This window comes from Plecotus auritus (assembly GCF_963455305.1).
Source record: "Plecotus auritus genome assembly, chromosome: X".
Taxonomy (NCBI): domain Eukaryota; kingdom Metazoa; phylum Chordata; class Mammalia; order Chiroptera; family Vespertilionidae; genus Plecotus; species Plecotus auritus.
In genome coordinates, this window is record NC_137784.1 from 145,985,441 (window position 1) to 146,005,394 (window position 19,954).

The following is a 19,954-nucleotide window of genomic DNA, read 5'->3' on the forward strand; positions in this document are numbered from 1 at the left end:
CATAAAATGACATCTGCACTTTATATTATAGAATAATTTCTGTTTATTATCCAGCTGTCTTTCACTTTTCCTTTGAAGTCTGTTTTTCTCTTTTATCTTTTAATCATTCAGATTATTTTCAAGATAAAATGACCAAAGTGAAGGATCTAGACAGCTCATCATTGGATTCAAAAAGCCTTGGAGAAACTACTGATGTATTAAATATGGTAATGGTTTTCTTATGTATCTAGATATAAGTTTGAATTTCTGTTCATCAGGTATTTGTATGTATGTATGTATTTCCTATACTGTTCTGTTACATGCAAAGAATGCTTTTTGTTTTGGTTTCCTTTTATTATTTTTAAATCAGGTTTATTGAGGTATAGGTTACATGCAATAAAATTCATTTCAATCCTCACATAAGTATGCAATTGTGAGTTTATTATAATACTATCTGAACTGTATTGTATTATGTATATTAGAATGTATAAATATATAATTATATATATAGTCTTCATTGTTTTTAGAACATTTATTTTTTATTTATTTCAGACACATATGATGAGCCTAAATTCCAATGAAAAGTCTTTAAAATTATCACCAATTCAAAAACAAAAGGTATAATACACAGTTATTTTTATTATGGTGGGTAAGAACAGTTTAAATTGTTTTGTCTTTGAAAGGTTTCTGGAAAGAATACAAGAAAGGTAAGCATTCACTTACTTTAAAATTGAAAAGAGAGGAATATAATGTAGATCACCTTAATTTGGGCTTGTTCTGTTGGTGTGTATTTTCTGTGATGCAACAAAAATGACAGAATTCCAATGCTGAAATTTGCTCTTTGCAGTCACTTAACAAGTGAGAATAGCCATAGTTTCTTGTCATAAAGGTAAAAGATTATTGTTGTAGTTCTTAAGCATTGGAAGAGCCTACTGTTTATCAGCGTGGCTCTGAGTATTGCTTTGCTATTGCTTTGGATGAGTAACTGTGCTGACCTTACAGAATTATATTGACATCTTTTGTGTGGTTTTAGTGAAAATATTTAATTGCTTTTCCAATGTTTTGAATGGGCTTTAATTTATCAAGGAATTGGTAGCATAAAAACAAGATTAAAAATTTGAAAATTTGTCAGAAACTGTGCATGATTGATAAAAACAGACCTTTAATGAATAACAAGTGAATAGCAAGAGGAAGGAATAGTCTGGTTATCACAGCTGTGGAGAGATAAAGGCCTCCCCTAAAATCTCTTGCTTTTCCTACTTTTATGGACCAGTGGTGTGAAAGTATGAGGAGTTTGGGGATTAGAAGAATAAAATAGAGAAATATAAATTGAAGGAAGAAGGCTATAGAAAACGTTTCATTTATATTTTTAGTGCCATTTACACATTGTTAAGCTAAAAATCATTAAAAATAACTGAAATACAAGAGCATCGTGCTAAACTATAAACATTTAGTGTTAATCTTCATTAGGTTTATCGTTATTTTACCGACAGAGACAAGATGAATAACAGCATTTTTTTTTTCTATATGGGAGAGCTGTTCTAACACAGTGGTGGAAGCTCAGTGAATGTTGACTGATTTTGACTTCCAAGCAGACAGCTTTTCTGTGTTTTCCCTTCCTCTTATCTTAGACTTTGGGCTCTGCCTCTTCTGTGCTGCTTTTTTACTCTGGGGAATTTAGGAATCATTTCTGGCACATGGACCTCTGTCTCTCTCAGGGCTCATGAAAGAATCATGACTTTCTAAAGAATAGGACCTAGAACAGATAAAGATTTCCTTTTTGATACTATATTTTATACTTCACATACTCTTTTTTTTTCTTTATTGATTAAGGTTCACATACTGTTTTTAATTAGAAGCCCTACCAGGCTTACTTTGGTAAATAAAAAGAAATTTATTATAGTATTTCTATATATTAATTTTTAACTTGTGCTTTTTAAGTAATTTCTTTAGCAAAAAAAAAAAAAGTATGACCTCTTTCTGGGTCTAACAATCATCACAATTTATAAAACTTGATTTAGTGAGGTTTTACTACCCAGAGATTCAAATTAATGAAATATTCAACCTATTAGCTTGCAAATTTAGGTCAACAATTTGATTTTTGCCTTGTTTTGTCCAGCAGGAAATTAATTTCAATTCTTTTTTTAAAATATTTTTTTTCTTATTGCTTTCAAAGAGGGAGAGGAGGAAAGAGGTAGAAACATCAATGATACGAGAGAATCATTGATTGGCTGCCTTCTGCACGCCCCACACGAAGGATGGAGCCCGCAACCTGGGCATGTGCCTGACCAGGAATTGAACCGTGACCTCCTGGTTCATAGGTCAATGCTCAACTACTGAGCCATGTGGGCCGGGCTTCAATTCTTAATGTATCATTCAAATATCAATGTTTAATTTCATACTTTTAATTAAAATCTTATATTTTAACCTTAAGTATTTTTCTTGTAGTGGTTTTTTAGGTATGCAAATTATTATAATTAAAGAATACAATAAGAGGGTCAAAATTTTGAAAACCCAAGATTTTGTTTTGAAAAGAAAAATATAGTTATTATTATTTAGTATACTTATAAAGATTTCATTTTCAGTTTTTATCCCAGCTATTTTCTTCTTTTTCCTTTTTTTCAATTTTTAGAAATTTCACATTTTCATTTATTTTCTTTAATTTTGTGATATTTATGGAATTGAAAGCCAATCAAAATTTGATAATTAAAACAATAAGAAAGGTAGGAAAAATTAAACTGAACTGCACTGCATGCAAGAGAAGTATACATTTTATACAATATTTTGCAAAATCAGTCTGAAAATGTATTATATTTAAGAATTTATTCAGATTTAGAAAAGGGTCAGAGAATAAATATTGTTGGTACTACAAGTAATGGCAAAATTAAAGCAAGCAGTAAGAATTTGAAAGTTAAATACAGAAAAATGTTACTAAATCAAAATTAGATGTACCATAGACTTAGAGAGCAGCATAAATTATCCCCAAAGAAAACAAAATCTGGGCGAAATGTTTGGTAAAACTGGACATTTTTGTTCTCTTAGTGAAACTGATAATGCAAAATTTTGGCAGTTTTGTAGTATATAAGTTACCTTTGTTAATTAATAGTAGTATGACAATTACTTCAAAAAATTTACAGAAACAAGGATCAATTGAGAAATTGAAGCATCATACTGAAAATGATGATAGCAATGAATATGAAAGTGAAGAGATGTCTCAAAATATGAAAGAAGGAAAAGGATATAAACAAATTTTGGCTAAAGGAACATTCATGGTACCAACAACTGGGAAGCTGGAAGCATGTTCAGAGGAGGATGTAGGTCATGACTCAGGACAACCTGGGCCTCAGGCTGATACCAATAAGAAGGGCTTGCAAAAAAAGACATTTAGATTTAAAAATAAACATAGCATTTATCCACTTGATGATAAGGAAATAGAAAATAAAAATGATGGAGAAGGCAGTCAGAAAAATTCAGAAGAAGGAGAAATGGTCTATGAGAAGGAAACTAAGCTGGTAGAAATGGCAGGTCTGAAGGATATAAGAAAAAGTGAAGAGAATATAAAAGATATTAACAGATTCTTTGATGAATTACCAAATAAAGTCGTGAATATTGATGAGGATTTTGAAGAAAATTATTTTGTTAAAGAAAGGAAAAGGAACAAGCAAGATGGGATCTTTGACAATGAAAGAGAATCTATAGAGAAGCCATATAGTTACTTGGAAGGTGAATGTGAAAGTCAGCACAGTACAACTGATGACTTTGAGCTGCCTGAGTCAGTAGAATGTAGTAGTGGAGAAAAAGATGATGATGAAATGGAAACTGACCAAAACTTATGGTATAGCAGAAAACGTATTGAACAAGAGGAAGATACTGAACTCAAAATATCCGAATTCACGGCAAAATATGATTTTAAGTCTGACCACTTGCCAGAAATTCCAGAGGAAGAGGAAGGAGCAGAGGATTTAGAAGGAAGTGGAATAGAGGAGCAAGAGGTAGAGGAAAATGTGGAGATGCCTGGAGGAAAGAAGGAGGAGGAAGCAGAGATCCTATCAGATGACCTTACAGACAGAGCAGAGGTGAGTGAAGGCAATGGAAAGTCAGGGGGAAAAGCAGATGTGTATGAAGGTGTATGTGAGGGAATCTGTAAGGAGAGTAATTCTCAAGTGGAACAAGGGCAAAGTGAAGAGGGAGAAGAGGAAAAAGACAAAGGAGGAGGAGAAATGGAGAGCCAGGGTAAGGGAGAAAACAATTTAGAAGAGAAGAAAAAACAGGAGCAAAAAGAGAGGAAACAAGGCCATCAGGAGGAAACAAACAAAGGGATGGAGATTAGGGAAGGGGGGGGACAAGGAGAGGGGGAAGGAGAGGAGGAGGAGGAAGGGGATAAGGAAGGGGGACAAGGGGAAGAAGACAGAGAAGAGGGAGAAGGGAAAGAAGAAGAGGAAGGGGGGGAAGAGGAGGAAATAGAGATGAAAGAAGGAGAAGGGGAAGAGGAGGGAGGGTGGGAAGGAAAAGGAGAGAGGGAAGGGGAAAAAGGAAAGGGGGAAGGAGAAAGGGAGGAAGGAGAGAGGGAAGAGGAAGGGGAAGGAGAGGGAAGAGGGGAGGGAGGAGAGGGGGAAGGGGAGGATGAAGAGGAGGGAGAAGAGGGGGGAGGGGAGGATAGAGAGGAGGAAGGAGAGGGGAAAGGAGAGGAAGGCGAGTGGGAAGGGGAGGAAGGAGAGGGGGAAGGGGAGGAAGGAGAGGGGGGAGGGGAAGATGGAAAGGAGGGAGGAGAGGAAGGAGAAGATGAAGAGGGGGGATGGGAGGAAGGAGAAGGGGAAGGAGGGGAAGGAAAGTGGGAAGGGGAGGAAGGAGAGGCGGGAGGGGAGGGAGAAGAGGAAGGAGAAGGTGAAGAGGAGGAAGAAGAGGGGGGAGGGGAGGAAGGAGAAGGGGAAGGAGAGGGGAAAGGAGAGGAAGGAAAGTGGGAAGGAGAGGAAGGAGAGTGGGAAGGGGAAGAAGGAGAGGGGGAAGGGGAGGAAGGAGAGGGGAAAGGAGAGGAAGGCGAGTGGGAAGGTGAGGAAGGAGAGGGGGAAGGGGAAGAAGGAGAGGGGGAAGGAGAGGGGGAAGACAAGGAAGGAGAGGAGGAAGGAGAGGGGGAAGGGGAGGAAAGAGAGGGGAAAGGAGAGGAAGGAAAGTGGGAAGGGGAGGAAGGAGAGGGGGGAGGGGAGGGAGAAGAGGAAGGAGAAGGTGAAGAGGAGGAAGAAGAGGGGGGAGGGGAGGAAGGAGAAGGGAAAGGAGAGGAAGGAAAGTGGGAAGGAGAGGAAGGAGAGTGGGAAGGGGAAGGAGAGGGGGAAGGGGAGGAAGGAGAGGGTAAAGGAGAGGAAGGCGAGTGGGAAGGGGAGGAAAGAGAGGGGGAAGGGGAGGAAGGAGAGGGGAAAGGAGAGGAAGGAGAGGGGGAAGACAAGGAAGGAGAGGAGGAAGGAGAGGGGGAAGAGGAGGAAGGAGAGTGGGAAGAGGAGGAAGGAGAGTGGGAAGGGGAAGAAGGAGAGGGGGAAGGGGAGGAAGGAGAGGGGAAAGGAGAGGAAGGAGAGGGGGAAGACAAGGAAGGAGAGGAGGAAGGAGAGTGGGAAGAGGAGGAAGAAGAGTGGGAAGGGGAAGAAGGAGAGGGGGAAGGGAAGGAAGGAGAGGGGAAAGGAGAGGAAGGCGAGTGGGAAGGGGAGGAAGGAGAGGGGAAAGGAGAGGAAGGAGAGGGGAAAGGAGAGGAAGGAGAGGGGGAAGACGAGGAAGGAGAGGGGGAAGAAGGGAAGGAGGAAGGCCAGGAAAGGGAAAGGAAGGAGGGGAAAGTGGAGAAGAGGGAAGTGGAAGAAAACAGGAAGAGAAAAGGGAAGGAGGGAAAAGAGGACATTGAGAAAGAGGAGGGAAAATACCAGGAGACAGGCAATGAAGGTAGTGAAAGGCTGGGAAAACAGGGTGAAGGAAAAGAGTCCAGAAAAGTGAGCAAACTCAAAGGATCTGTGAAATATGAGAGACACAAAACATATCAAAAAAAGTTTATTACTAACACAGAGGGAAAGGGGAAAGAACATGAAGTACAGAGATTCAGAATGGCAGTGCCTTCAAAGCAAGTTTTAGAAAATGGTTCTAAAATTTTTCTGAAACCACCAGGTTCCAAAAAATTCTGGAATAATGTATTACCACATTATTTGGAACTGAAATAACAAACTAAATTTGACCTGATAATGTCTAGACAAAATATTTGATTGCTTTACATGTAATAGTTACTCAATACATTTTATTAAATTGATTTTATGTCATGGTTACATTACATGTGGTACAATAACAACTGATAAAGACAACACAAGGCACTGGTAAATTTTGCCTCCTCTAAACTATTATCTTGGTAAATGTTTCCCCCAAATTATTACTCTATAACTAGAAAACATCAAAAGGTCAAAGCTGATAATTAACATTACATATTCCTCATTAAAGATAGTTTTAGAAAATAGGAGTACACTATAAGAACATTTTGTTTGTGTATACAAAAATAGCAGATCATTAGGGCTATAAATACATCTGATTTCTTATAAATATTTAGCACACTTATTTTCAGTCTGATTATAGTTGACCTACCACATAGAATAATTTTATAAAAATGGACGGTATTCAAAAGCCAACATGAGGAATTCACATTTTAAAGAAATACTAGTAGTGCTGTCTTTTCTACCTTTTATGTGTCCTTTTTGCAACAATCTACCAAGTGACAGTTGGATTCAGAGCTCAGATCTTAATAGTGTAGTCTCTTTTAGTTACTGTCTAGGCAAATGGCAGTATATATCATGAAATGGAGATTAACTTAAACCTATAATTAGGAAGTATGCAAAATTTTAAGTATTTCTTGGCCAGGCAAAGCTATTCATTAGGCCTCAGTCTTCTCATCTGTAAAATGGAGTGGGTTAGATAATATTATAACCATACTTCTAACCCTTAAATTATTTTATTCTTAGGCTGATTTACTCTATCATATTCACTGTTTGTATAAGACAGTTTTAAGAAAGAATTACATTTTAAAATTAATCTAGTTTTCTATAAACTATTGTTCTTTTATCTTAAAAAGTTATGACAGGTTTAATGTCTCTTGTCTTCTGTAATTCTGTATTTCTAAACTATAATTTCCACGCTTTAACTGTACTGTGAGAAACTTCATTCTCAGTAAATATTTTTATGTACTCTCAATGTATTCTTCATTGACTATTCTTCATTTTATAATTCTGTTTGTTGCTTGTCGAATGTTCCAAGTAAAATAAAAATTAAATGTGCACAGACACTAATTATTTGTGAAAAGAGAAACTAATCTTAGATATTGAATTTTAGAGAGGCTAGATTTCTACTAGTGTAATTTCAATCTTCCCTTAACATTTTCAGTGTATATAATGCAGCTATTCATAGCTCCCTTTTCAACTGATTTCCTTCCCCAATCTCTCCTATATCTTGGACATGAGGATTTCTTTTACATTCTTTTCCCAAGAAGGATTTTGGAGTAGACTTCCTTTGAATTTTGTGTAGTTGTGTTCTTTGCATATTTGATTCTCCTTGAATGAGAAAGATTGTGAAGAGAAAGACCAGAATATGAAGTGAAGAAATTATAAACTGTGTCTACCTCAGTATTTGAACTGATCGAGATAACAATTTTTTAATTATCACTTCTTACCCATTTCTTCACATTTCCCAGTCCAAAATCTTTTTGTGCTTTTTTAGAATCAGTGATTTGTGTGGCATAGTATTCTTGTCAAAATACTGGCCTGGTCATTTATTTTCAGACCTGAATTAATACTTGGTTAAATAAATTGGAATAACTAGTTCCTTCATTATGCTCTCCATCTGCTGGCCAATCAAGCTTTTAACTGTATTTTATCAGTGATCATTTCTGAGGCAAGTGTGAGTAGTGTGTATAGAATCCATTGAGTTACAGTTTAAAATGATGACTCTGGAAGAAAACTAATTTAAGGTAAGCTACAAAGGCGTATGACCGAAGGATCTGCTGCTGAACATCAGCACTTGAGGTGAGTGCAATTGAAATGTCTGTTGTTATTTCACTTAGAGATAAACTTGCTGTGCACATATAAAAAAGAAAATGCTACCATGGAGGAAGGTGCTATAATTCCTTCATTCTTTCCATTGTGGAAATTAAATGTGATATTATATGCCTAGTACCTGACACGTAACTTAGTATTTGTTACATATTATTCATTCAACAAATATTTATATACCAAGCACCAAAAATAGAACAGTAGCTTCCCCAAATCAGGTGTATCTCAAGAAGTGAGGGCTGCTTATAGTCAACCTTCTGTGGCCTTCTTCCCTGTCAGGAATGTTAGGTAAGTATAGATTTCTTGAAAGAATACCAGATAAAAGGAGTTCCTTGACTCTGCCTTAACTGCTGTTTTAACAATGTCTGTTTGTTTACCTTTGCTCCCATGTTCTTAGCCAGGACTGCCCAAAGATAAAAATGGGATCTTAAAACCCATCTATGGCTTTCCCACATTAAACACCTTAATAAGAAGAAAATGCTTTTGTACCTTGCTTATGCAGAAAGTAAGGTGTGGCTCCTGATCTCAAGGAACTCTTGGTTGTTTCTACAGGCTAACCAGAAAATTTACAAGTACAACAGAGTGCTTTAGGAGTGGCACTTCAGCTGCCATAGAGAAAGGCTAGGAAAGGGCTTCCAAGGAGCCGTGATGAAATGGGAACTGAGTCATGAAAAGTAAAGCCTAACCAGGAAAAAGAGGAGTTTGGCGAGCAGGGTTTTCCAGGCTGATGGGAGCCATAAGAGTGTTTTGGTATCAGTGCAACCTGGAGTGTCCTTTGGTTGTAGATAGAGAGGTGAAGGGCCTTATATGTTTGTAAAAGATGTTAAACAAGAACAAGATGCGAACACTTGGGCTTTTGTAATATCATTCTACAGCAATACAGAGGGTAGATTGAAAGGGAGGAGGACCAGAGGCAGGGGTGCCAGATAGGAGGCCGTTAACAGTAGACCAGGTAGAGACTGAAGTGCAGCTGGACTAGGGCAGTGGGGATGGAGAGTTTGGGACATATATTGTGAGAGATGTAGAGATAGAATTGGAGGGCTTAGTAAAGTGATGTAGTTTTGAGGGTAGGAAAAGGCCAAACTTTTCTTGTTTCTGGCCCGGAGAACTGGGTGGAAAGAGTGCCGTTCACCAAGGCTAAGAACAGAGGGGTAGGTTTGGGAGACTGCTTGGGGTTTGTTGATTCAGGAGATGTTCTGCAGATCTGGGTCTGGAGCTCAGGGGAGATTGCTGAGTATCACCAGCACATACTGTATATGTAGTTAAAACTGGAGTTGAATGAGAGGCAGCATTCATAGTGTGAAAAGAACTGAAGACAAAATTCAGGGAAACTTCAGCAGGTAAGGGGAGGGTGAGAAAGGAAAATCTGAGAAGGAGGTGGGGTGGGAACACTTTCTAGGAAAGAGGTGCTGCCCAAACCATGGAAGAAGGAAGGTAAGGGCTGCAGAGAGGGCCTGTGAGGACCCCCAGCAGAGGGTTGGACAGAACCCATATTGCCAGCAAAGAGTGTGCTCCAGGAAGTCTATATGTAGAGAAATATCAGAATTAGACTTTGAAAAATAAATCAGGCAGAGTGCTACTGGCATATTTCTCAATTGAGGAAGGGAGATATATATATATTCCAGAGACTTTGGTACTCTGGGGAAAGAAAGTCCTTAATGTTCAGTTGCTATTACTATTATATAATGGCATAGAAGAGTATGAGGTTATCGAAGTGAACTATCAACATAAGATTCTGCAATGCTTTAAATATCAGTGTGTGTGTATGTGTGTGAGGGGGGTGGACCCTGAGGGCAGGCATTATGGTCCTCAATTTATTTGAGCAGAGTTGGGAAAAGAGCATGGGCTCTGCAGTCCATTAAGTCTAAGTTCAAATCTCAGCCTTTCATACTGATTAGCTCTGTGGACACTTGGAAAAGTTATATATACATATATTTGATTTCCTAGAGGAAAGGAGAGGGAGAGACAAACATCAATGATGAGTGAAAATCATAGATCAGCTGCCTCCTGCATGCCCCACACTGGGGATCAAACCCGCAACCCTGGCATGTGCCCTGACTGGCAATTGAACCCTGACCTCCTGGTTCATAGGTCAACACTCAACCACTGAACTGCACTGGCTGGGCTGGACAAGTTTTTTTCTTAACCTTTCTGAGTCTTATTCCCTTCTTTTAGAAAAGGAAAGAGGGGGTCTTTTGATAATTAGTTAACACATGAAACATGTTTGGGGGTAAGCAACAAAACCACTTGAATCTCCAAGTCATTGATGTGCATGAGTTTGTCCCTATGAAACCTCACTTTTGTTTTGATATAACACTAGAGGCCCGGTGCATGAATTCATGTATGGGTGGGGTCCCTCAGGTTGGCTTGCAGAGATCGGGCCCAGCTCGCGCCTCCAGCCTCGCAGCCCTGCAGCCCCACCTGGCACCCTGCACTGGCCTGGTGCCACCCCCTCACCAGCTCCACCACCCCTCCTGTGGGGCAATGGGTTGGGGCTGGGCCCCCCCCCAGCTCCCTCAGTGCCTGGGAGCCAGGCAGCAGCCCTCCCCCCAATCCCCACCACCACCGCTGGTCACCGTCTGCAATCAAGCCCCCACTTGCACCCTCTTTGGCCTGGCGCCACCCACTCACCTCCACCATCCCACCATGGTCTGGCTCTCATCAGGGCCAGCAGCACCTCCACTAACGCCCACAGTGCCAGTCACCGATGCCCGCCATGTTCTGCGCGGCCCCCTGGTGGTCAGCGCACATCATAGCGAGCGGTCAAATGACGGCCCAAGGGGACAATTTTCATATTAGGCTTTTATTATATAGGATAGCAACTCCCAAAAAATTGGCTTATGGAAATAGATCTGGGGGAATGAAGTGGATTATAATAATTGTAACCCTTAACACGTTAAGCACCCAGCCTGTTTTGTCTTCTGGATGGAAAGTATAGTGTCAGTCAGCGGTGACTGGGCACTTAACGTGTTAAATTTGGGGTAGAATGGAATTCTACCATTACACACCATACATACATGGGTCAAATATTGCCCCTCAACATTTGAAGAATGATGAAAGGCTGACTGCACTCACATGGTTAACCTAAAATTTAGATGTTAGTGCTATTATGGGGACCATGGATTTTTCTGTGTCCTAATGTTTTTATCAAAATAGTTAAAAAATAATTCACACATGAAATGTAATCATATCATACATTTGTTTAAGGTGAAGAAAGTAAGTTTTCTAAGGAAAAAGGGGGGGGCAGAATAATAAAGAGTAAAAGTGAAAATGAGAATAAAGCTATGTACCAGCAAGATGTTCTATACCCTGAGCATTATATTTATTTTTTCAAGCCTGCTAATGAAAGCCAAATTGTAATGTATTTGGTGGTCAAAATACGGATTAGGAATGAAATAAGGTAGTGGTATATACGAAGAAGGAAACGTTTGGAATTTATATATAAAGTAGTGTCATTGGAAGCCAACAATTGGGAAGTCATACTTGGCAGCCCATGGATGCAGTCTGGCCTGCAGATTTATTGTTTGGTATACTTAAGCATGTGGCTCTGTTGCTAACCTTTAAATATCAGGAGACTTTACATTTAAAAATGTTTTGTGGAGTTCTGTGGGAAACCTGTCTGTGAACATTGTGCTCTGTGGCAACATTGATCTGCAGCCCGTGAGGCCTTTCCTCCACTTCCCTGCCATTCTGGGTTGCTCCTGACAGGCGTGCCGCCCTCTTCCCTTGCTTGCTCTGTCTGCTGGGCTCCTGGCAGAGAATAAAGGGATGTGTGCAATAGGGTAGAACAAATGATTGAACTTTTAAATGAACTGTTTTCTAGTGATAAGATCTGGGAAATTATGGCAAACAAGTGTCAACACTAAGGATTCTTTTTATGAAAGGGCCTTTACAAAAGCACTTATATTTACATACAAATACTGTTTGCTCATGTTTTTTGCTTCATTGCTAATGTCATTTTCTCATTTTATAGATAGAGACTGTAAAGTACATTAATTAGGTGCCTTGCTCAGACTGTGACTAATGGAGAAAGGCTTGGAAAGCAGTGCTTAGGTCTTTGTATTTAATGCCCTTCCCCATCTCTACTGCTTCAGTGATTTCTAGTATAATTAAAACATGAACTTACATGTTAACTCTTCTTGTCTTAAAGAAACCTTGAAATTAAGATGAAAAAAATATGCACTTCTCTACCTGATATGACTTAGATATAAAGTTGTATGCTCTATTAGCCTATTTGGAAAAAAATTTCTATATGACATTAGCATAAAAGTTTATGCTTTACAGTATTTTTAAAGTTGAAAACAACTCTTGTGAAGTTATACATCAGAAAGAATATATCTCATATAGTTCAATGTATATTCCACAAACTGAACACACCCATATAGTTAACATCCAGATCAAGGGAAAGCACAGTGTTGGCTCCCCAGAAGTTTCCCTTCAACCCCTTCCATAACTTTCTATCCCTCCTCCCAGGGTGACCACTAGGCTAACTTCTGATAGCAATCTCTAGGTTTTAGAGCACGCAATGTGATCATATTCTTAAGGAAACTGAAACCTTAAGAAGAATGTTTGGGTTTTATATTTCCCACAAGAAATATAAAAAGCAATGCCCTGGGACAGACCAAAAGCTTCAGCTACCCATGCTGTCTGACCAATGAAACAAGGACCCTTTTTGTGGGAGCCAGGCCCATTCACTTCTTTACTGTGGTCTCAACACAGATGCATTTCCACTGACCATTCAAGACTATCTCTTTACTTCTTATGTGGTTCTGGTGATAAGAATGTATTTAGCCCAGCCCATGTGGCTCAGCGGTTGAGTGCTGACCTATGAAGCAGGGGGTCACGATTTGATTCCTGGGTTGCAGGCTCGATCCCCAGTGTGGGGCTTGCAGGAGGCAGCCGATCTCATCATTGATGTTTCTATCTCTCTCACCCTCTCCCTTCCTCTCTGAAATAATATATACATACACACACACACACACACACACACACACACACACACACACACATTAAAGAATGTATTTAAACTTTATCTTTTCTTTTATAAAATGACAGTATTCTGCCAATCTCTCCTAAATTGTTTCAGTTTCAGGGTAAGTGCTGTATGTGATTTAAAGTAGTTGTCCAGATGTGTATTGAATAATTTTAAATGTGCTTAATAAGTGCAAAGTTTTACAATTGATGTTGTGATTTCTAGTACAAATGTCATTTTCTAAAAGCTTTCTCAAATTTAGAAAATGATGTAGTTCTAACAGTTCTTCATTATCATAGATTTTCATAAAGTTAATGAGTAAAATTGTAGTTTATTAAAGAAATTAGTGTTTTGTTTATTTATGAAATAATGTAGGGTTCTATGTTTTCTTTTATAATAGTATGATATCCTGTAGTTACATTAATGCCTTAACTAACACAATTGGAATTGACCCAGATGCTAGATTAGCCAAACTCTGCAAGCAATGAGGACTTTGCTTGAGCATAGCTCACTGAAGCTCCCTCTGGGTATAGTAGGACTAAGTCTGAAATTCTGTCAGGAGCACTGTTATTCCTGGTTGACCTTCATTTATATACACTTATGAATAAATCTGTTTATGAGCAAAAGTCTTAAATCTAGTAATCTTGCTTCGAATTCCCTTTCAAAGTCAAGCTGTCTCTGATCATTTTAGCTATCCATAATGTGCACTTGACTAGGCCTAATATATGTCATTCAGAGGGGAAATCATATAGGAAAAAAGAAAGCCTTAGAAGTTCTTGGTAAATAGTAGCTACCTTGTAGTTAACCCTACCCAACCTAAACATTTCTACCCTGGTACCCTGTTCCCCTCTTGCATGCACTGCCTCATGACTTTTGTTTAACCCAAGTCAAGCCTTCCCAGAGTAACGTCTGAAACTCTTTTAAATATCAAGGCTTCACTTCTGGATTGCTTGTCCTTGGTGGGAATGCTTTTAGGCCACAACCTTAGTGCTGCTGGCCTGCAGATTCCACTTAAATCTGTTACTAAGGCATCAAATATAAACATATCCTCTTCCTAGCCTTAACTCTCTAACACTTTTATTTTTGTCAGAAGAAAGATGATTAATTATTAGAAGCATTGTTTTTAAAACACCCACTAAAGATTATATCAGGCTTATCCTTAGCCAAATAGCCACTAGGAAATTGACCATGAGAAGGTAGTTAGTGTTGAAGGGATATAAAGGACGTATATGGTCTGAGACAAATAGGGCCAAGATGAACTTTGTAAAAACATTCTTTGAAGAAGTGAATGGCATTAATCGCTTACTGCTTCTTGTATTTTAGAGGTAATTTTACCTTTAATGAAGTGCATAAATGAAAAGCATAGGAAAAAATCCAATAAGGAGCTTAATCTCCTAATTCAAAAAAATAAGCAATATTCCACCCCAAATATGAAACTGCAAAATAAAAAAATCTCAATATAGAAATAAAGATAAAACTAATATTTTCTGCCTGTCCTTAATAAACATTACATGATTTATTCTCAGTCTATCAAATTCATAGGCTGTTTTATAATTTGGATTAGTTGGACAGGAATCAGAATAAGTCCTGCCCCAGTTTGGTTTTCCCTTTGCTGTAATAACTATGAGCAAATCACTTAAACTGCTCATGTCTCTTTATCTTTTTCCTAAAATGTAATTACAATTACCTCTTATGAATAAGTGAATTGTACTTCTGAAATGATTGTAAATCCCTGTTTTGGAAAATGAACATCATAGATATGATTATGTTATAATGTGCCACTAGATAGAAAGCGTGCACCCCCCCCCCCAGATACAAAGCTTTTTAACTTATTTAGAAGCATTCTTTAGAGACAGCCCTGGTAGCAAATTTAACTATTATTAAATATTAACTATTTCATAGATAGGTGCTAATAGAATTTTGGGAATTCTAGTCATTAAAAATGAAATAGAACAACAGGCACAAAATCCTTGCTAATATAGTAACTGGATATGCAGCATGGGTTATGCAGCATTTATTTCTTTGACTTCAGTATTTGAACTCATATCCATGTGTTCTTTGAGATAATATGAGTTATGACAGCAAAATAAATCTCTGGTTTTTTAAAAAAGAAAATCTAACTCTTCCTTAATTATCAATTTTGCCATAGAATCGCACACTTCCAGAAGACAAGGCAGAGGAAATTAATAAACATCTGGAAGACAAGAAGAAAGCTGTGGAAGACAATAAAAATGTTCTTGTAGATGACCTCAGTGAAATCAGCGACAATTCAAATGTTCCTGCAGATGACCTCAGTGACACCAGCGACAATTCAAATGTTCCTACAGGTTACCCGAGTGAAACCAGCGACAACTCAATTGAAAAGGTATTGACAACCATTGAAAAGATATGATGATATGTGTTTAAATCCTGAGATCCTGCCTAAGAGAAAACATATGGGTTCCTTGGTCTCTGCAGAAGGCAGATTCCAACTTCCTTTGGGAGTAAAACTATTTCTATGAATAACTTTTTTCCTGCAAATTTATTAATGAGGCACACTTTGTTTCTAGCTCTCTTTCTATACTTCTTGCTAGCACTCTGTTCTCTGCATGAATGGAAATCAACTGATGTGGGCCAGTATAGTACAGTATACTGGTGAGAAATAAACAATGAAGTTCAGCATTGGGTCTTTGAAATGATGAAAATACAAAGTTAGAAGCACTGTATTGGTGGCAGAAATTGGAAGTGTGGGTGCCTGCATACATGTGTTAATTTACATGTATAGGGACAAACTAAAGTTGTTCACAAGAGTGTTTAAGGTTGTGATCAGTTCTGCAGAGATACAGTCTAGAAGGAATTATTTATGGGAGGAGAAGGAGGAGGTATCACTGAGGAAGAAAAAGTCATCTTAAAGATGGAGCTAGAGACATCAAAAACATCTCTTCCATTTGGCAGTTTTGCCTGATAATGACACTGCTAGGAGACAAATGGTAGTTTTGAATCATTAATTTGCTAACACCTGGAATAATTTCATAGATATCTAATTCAGAAACCCAAATTGAATGACACTGTATTGATTAATTTTTGTTTTCATTTTTTGGACCTCTTGTATAAAACACTGCATTAGTCATGCCTTCTCACTTATGAAACACTGTTATCATTGGTCTGGGCAAGGCTCCTCTCTTTATTGAAATTGATCCCTTTTTAGCCCCATTTCCCTTCACCCTAACATAGACAACCATTGAAACATGCTTGTCCTTTTATTTGAATCTGTACATGTAAAACATGTATTGTTTGTTGTTTTGTGTGCATGTATTTTTTATTTACAAGATGGTATTTTGTATAGAGGTCATTGTCTTTCTTTTTTTTTTAAATATATATTTATTTATTTCACAGAGGAAGGGAGAGGGAGAGAGAGATAGAAACATCAGTGATGGGAGAGAATCATGGACCAGCTGCCTCCTGCACGCCCCCCACTGGGGATGGAGCCCACAACCCAGGCATGTGCCCTCACCAGGAATCAAACCATGACCTCCTGGTTCATAGGTTGACACTCAACCACTGAGCCACGCTGGCTGGGCATAATTATCTTTCTTGATTCCTTCTTTTTCCAAAACTCCTTCCTCTCATAGAGGAAAAACAAATGTTAGTTGTTGCGGTTTTTTTTGTTTTTTTTCCCAGAGGGAAGGAAGGATTCTGTTTATAAGGAGCATTTATGAGTTACAGTTAGGGTGGTCCCTATAATTCTTTAACATAGAACACATTAAACTCCAATTTGACATTGTAAGATGCTAAGCTAAATCATATACCGATTAATATTCCTGAATATTCTTTTAGTAGAGTTCTTGAATCATACAATATTTTTTGAATCATAGAACTTTAAGCTAAGAGTGACCTTAGCAATCACTCAGCATTGAGGCAACAGCCCAGCAAAGTGAAGTTATTGTCACATATTTGTGTTAATAGCAGGGGCCGACTCTGGAACCCTACTTAAAAAGCAAGACTAGGTTTTCTAGCACAGAACAAATATGTTTTTTATTATATTGTTTCTTTATTGTTTATAGGACAAAAAAAACAACCAAGAGGAACCGGCCATTTCTGAATACAATGAAAATCCAAAAGGTGTGAGCACATTTGACTTCAAAAGTATGCTTTTAGAAAAGCTAGATATATAACATACATACATATAGATGCATATATGTACCTTTATGGAGTAATTAGTTTACACACATATACTCTATTTTATACTTTTTACTGTCACATGACATACATGACATGAGCTTATTTGTTCTCATTGATAGCCACCACAGCTTTTTCACATAAAAATAATCATGCTACTCCTAGATGCTCATATGTCATTTTCAAGTGGTTTAGGACAGCCTTTCACTACCTTTTTCTTTTCTTTTCAATCAGTAGTTTTAAGTTAAGCTTTTGCCCCACATTTCAATTTGTATCTCTGGTGAGCACTGCCAGACTCTATTGCCTATGACCAGGCTGGACTAGAGCCACAGTAAGCCTTCTAGCTTTCCCCCAGATCTCAGACCTAAGTTTTTTTTATCTTACCACAGATATTTAAGAGGAATCCTTTCCCAGGTCTAGTTGTTGGTGTCAGAGAACAAGTGCCACAGAATAGAGGAGACCTACATTTTCTACACCCAAATCATCTGTGTTTTTGCTGTACAACCCCTATGTTACATTTCCATACCATCACATCACAGTGTGCTTTTTACTGTGTTCTCATTAAAAATACATGTCATAATAGTAGATATTTGATCTGAACTTTAGCAGAGAAGAAATAGTTCCCTTGTTACTTTTTCCCTTCTAACTTCCGTGGATAGACTAGAAAGTTTTAGAATATTTTAAGTAAAATGTTAAAATATTTATCATCTCTAAGTATTTTTAGCATATAGCCTAAAATGTTAAAAAGAAGTTAAATATAATATTTAAGTAGTTGGTAATATAAATTAAAATAATGCATTGCTTCATGAGTATACTTTAAAGATCATTATTTAACTATATAACATAGTTTAATTAATGTGGATTAATTTGGAACACAAAAATAATGTCCATTTGAGTAAAAGGGATTTAATTATAATTTTTTGAAAACGTAATTTATATTTTACAGAAGTATTTCCTAGCATTCACTGTTACCTTTGTAGCCTTCTAAACTTTTACAGCATTGGTCTGGTCATTCTTGGCTTTTTGCCTTAACTCAACTTTTTTTTTTAGTATATTTTTATTGATTTCAGAGAGAAAGGGAGAGGGAGATAGAAACATCAATGATGAGAGAGAATCACTGATTGGCTGCCTCTTACATGCCCCCTACTAGGGATCGAGCCCACAACCCAGGCATGTGCCTTTGACTGGAATTGAACCCGGGACTCTTCAGTCCCCAGGCCAACGCTCTATCCAGTGAGCCCGACCAGCCAGGGCTTAACTCAACTTTTCAGGAAATGTGCAGTTTGGACCTTTTGCATTACTCCAGTGGTACGGTCTTTTATTATTACCCTGTAATTCAGGGTTGATAGAGTTTCACTGAAAGCATCAGGACTTTTCTTTTTATGATTAGTTAGGAAAAACATTTCTAAATATATTCTATTGTAGGAAACATATGTGAGCTTACAAAGAGCAGTTCTTCAGAAATCCTGGAGGATAGTAAATCCACACCAGGTAAAGACAGGAAAGTATCGAAGAAGGTAAGTGAAATGAACTTCTCATTTTAATATTTAGACCAAAGTATTGAATTGCTCCTTCTACTTTTTATATGGTGATCCACATAATTTAACTTCTTTAATATGAGTTTTTATGCCCAGAAACGAAGAATTTCAGGTGGTGTTTTACATTTTTGACGTGCAAATTTGTTTATTTATTGGACTTTAGATTATGAGTCAGGTAGTTCTTCCAAAATTTAATAGCATATTTTTTCAATCATTCCATCCATGCTGATTCATCATACAAAAAAAGATTCGTAAAAGAACATTATTGCTTAAATTATAAGTGCATAATAATCAAGAGAGTAAAGCAAAGCCATGAAATAGAAAGGATGAATGAAAAAATAAAGATGGTTGTGTTTAGGAAACATTACAACATGCTACTTCAGTCTCTCAGGACAGTGGTCAGCAAACTTCAGTCAACAGAGCGGCAAACCGTGGCTCGTGAGCCGCATGTGGCTCGCGAGCCGCAGTTTGCCGACCACTGTCTCAGGAGATGACTAATACATGTTTTGGAGTTGTTGAAAGTCTAAGGAATATGTTTCTTCTCCTTGAAAGTAAGTTTTCACTTTCAGAACTTTCTTTAATTATGAGACCATATTTCAGGGTAGAAGAGAAAACATGGAAGACAAGAAAAATAAAAGGCCTTGTTAGTTCCCATTCAAACTTCAGGTCTCAGCTTAAATGTAATTTCCATATACAGGCCTTTTATGACCAGCAGCACTTATGTAAATTATTATACCCCATTATTATTATTTTGTCACATAACACTTTTCTTATCCTTCTTAATATTCATCACAATTTGCAGTTATATAGTCATTTGTATATCTATTAGCTTTATGTCTCTATCTCCCCACTGGCCTTCAGCTCCATAGGGACAGAAATGATAATCTGTCTTGTTTTCCAGTGTATCCTCATCACTTATCACAGTTTCTGGTATGTGGTAAATACTCAGTAAATATTTTTGGTTGACAATGAGTTGTAAAATATAAGGAAGTAAGAAAGAAGAAAGGATGAAGGTATAAAAACCAGGAACCACACTTAGAGTAGTTAAACAGCCTGTCTTTTGCCAGCTTTGGAGGTATATGCCACTCTGAAATTCCTTTTCAATCATTCCTTTCAGAGTTACTTTAGAAATTTCAAATTCTATTTGGCCATGATGCCCATATTGTTATCTTTTGCTAAAAACTAATTTATGACCATTTTTTATTTATAAAAATTATTTGATAAATTTGGATTATTATATTGTG

General features: G+C 37.7%; 1 protein-coding gene across 2 annotated transcripts in view; it reads left to right on the forward strand.

The window, feature by feature from the left end:
- Positions 1–19,954, forward strand: part of RPGR (retinitis pigmentosa GTPase regulator) — a 56,781-nt gene that overhangs the window by 33,998 nt on the left and 2,829 nt on the right. The window contains exons 12-16 of one of the 2 annotated variants that reach the window (XM_080652681.1): positions 112–206; positions 532–597; positions 15,164–15,379; positions 17,058–17,115; positions 18,598–18,689. In XM_080652681.1, the coding sequence (XP_080508807.1) occupies positions 112–206; positions 532–597; positions 15,164–15,379; positions 17,058–17,115; positions 18,598–18,689 (527 nt within the window). The remainder of the gene's footprint in view (positions 1–111; positions 207–531; positions 598–15,163; positions 15,380–17,057; positions 17,116–18,597; positions 18,690–19,954) is intronic. The other variant, XM_080652682.1, reaches the window with a different exon arrangement.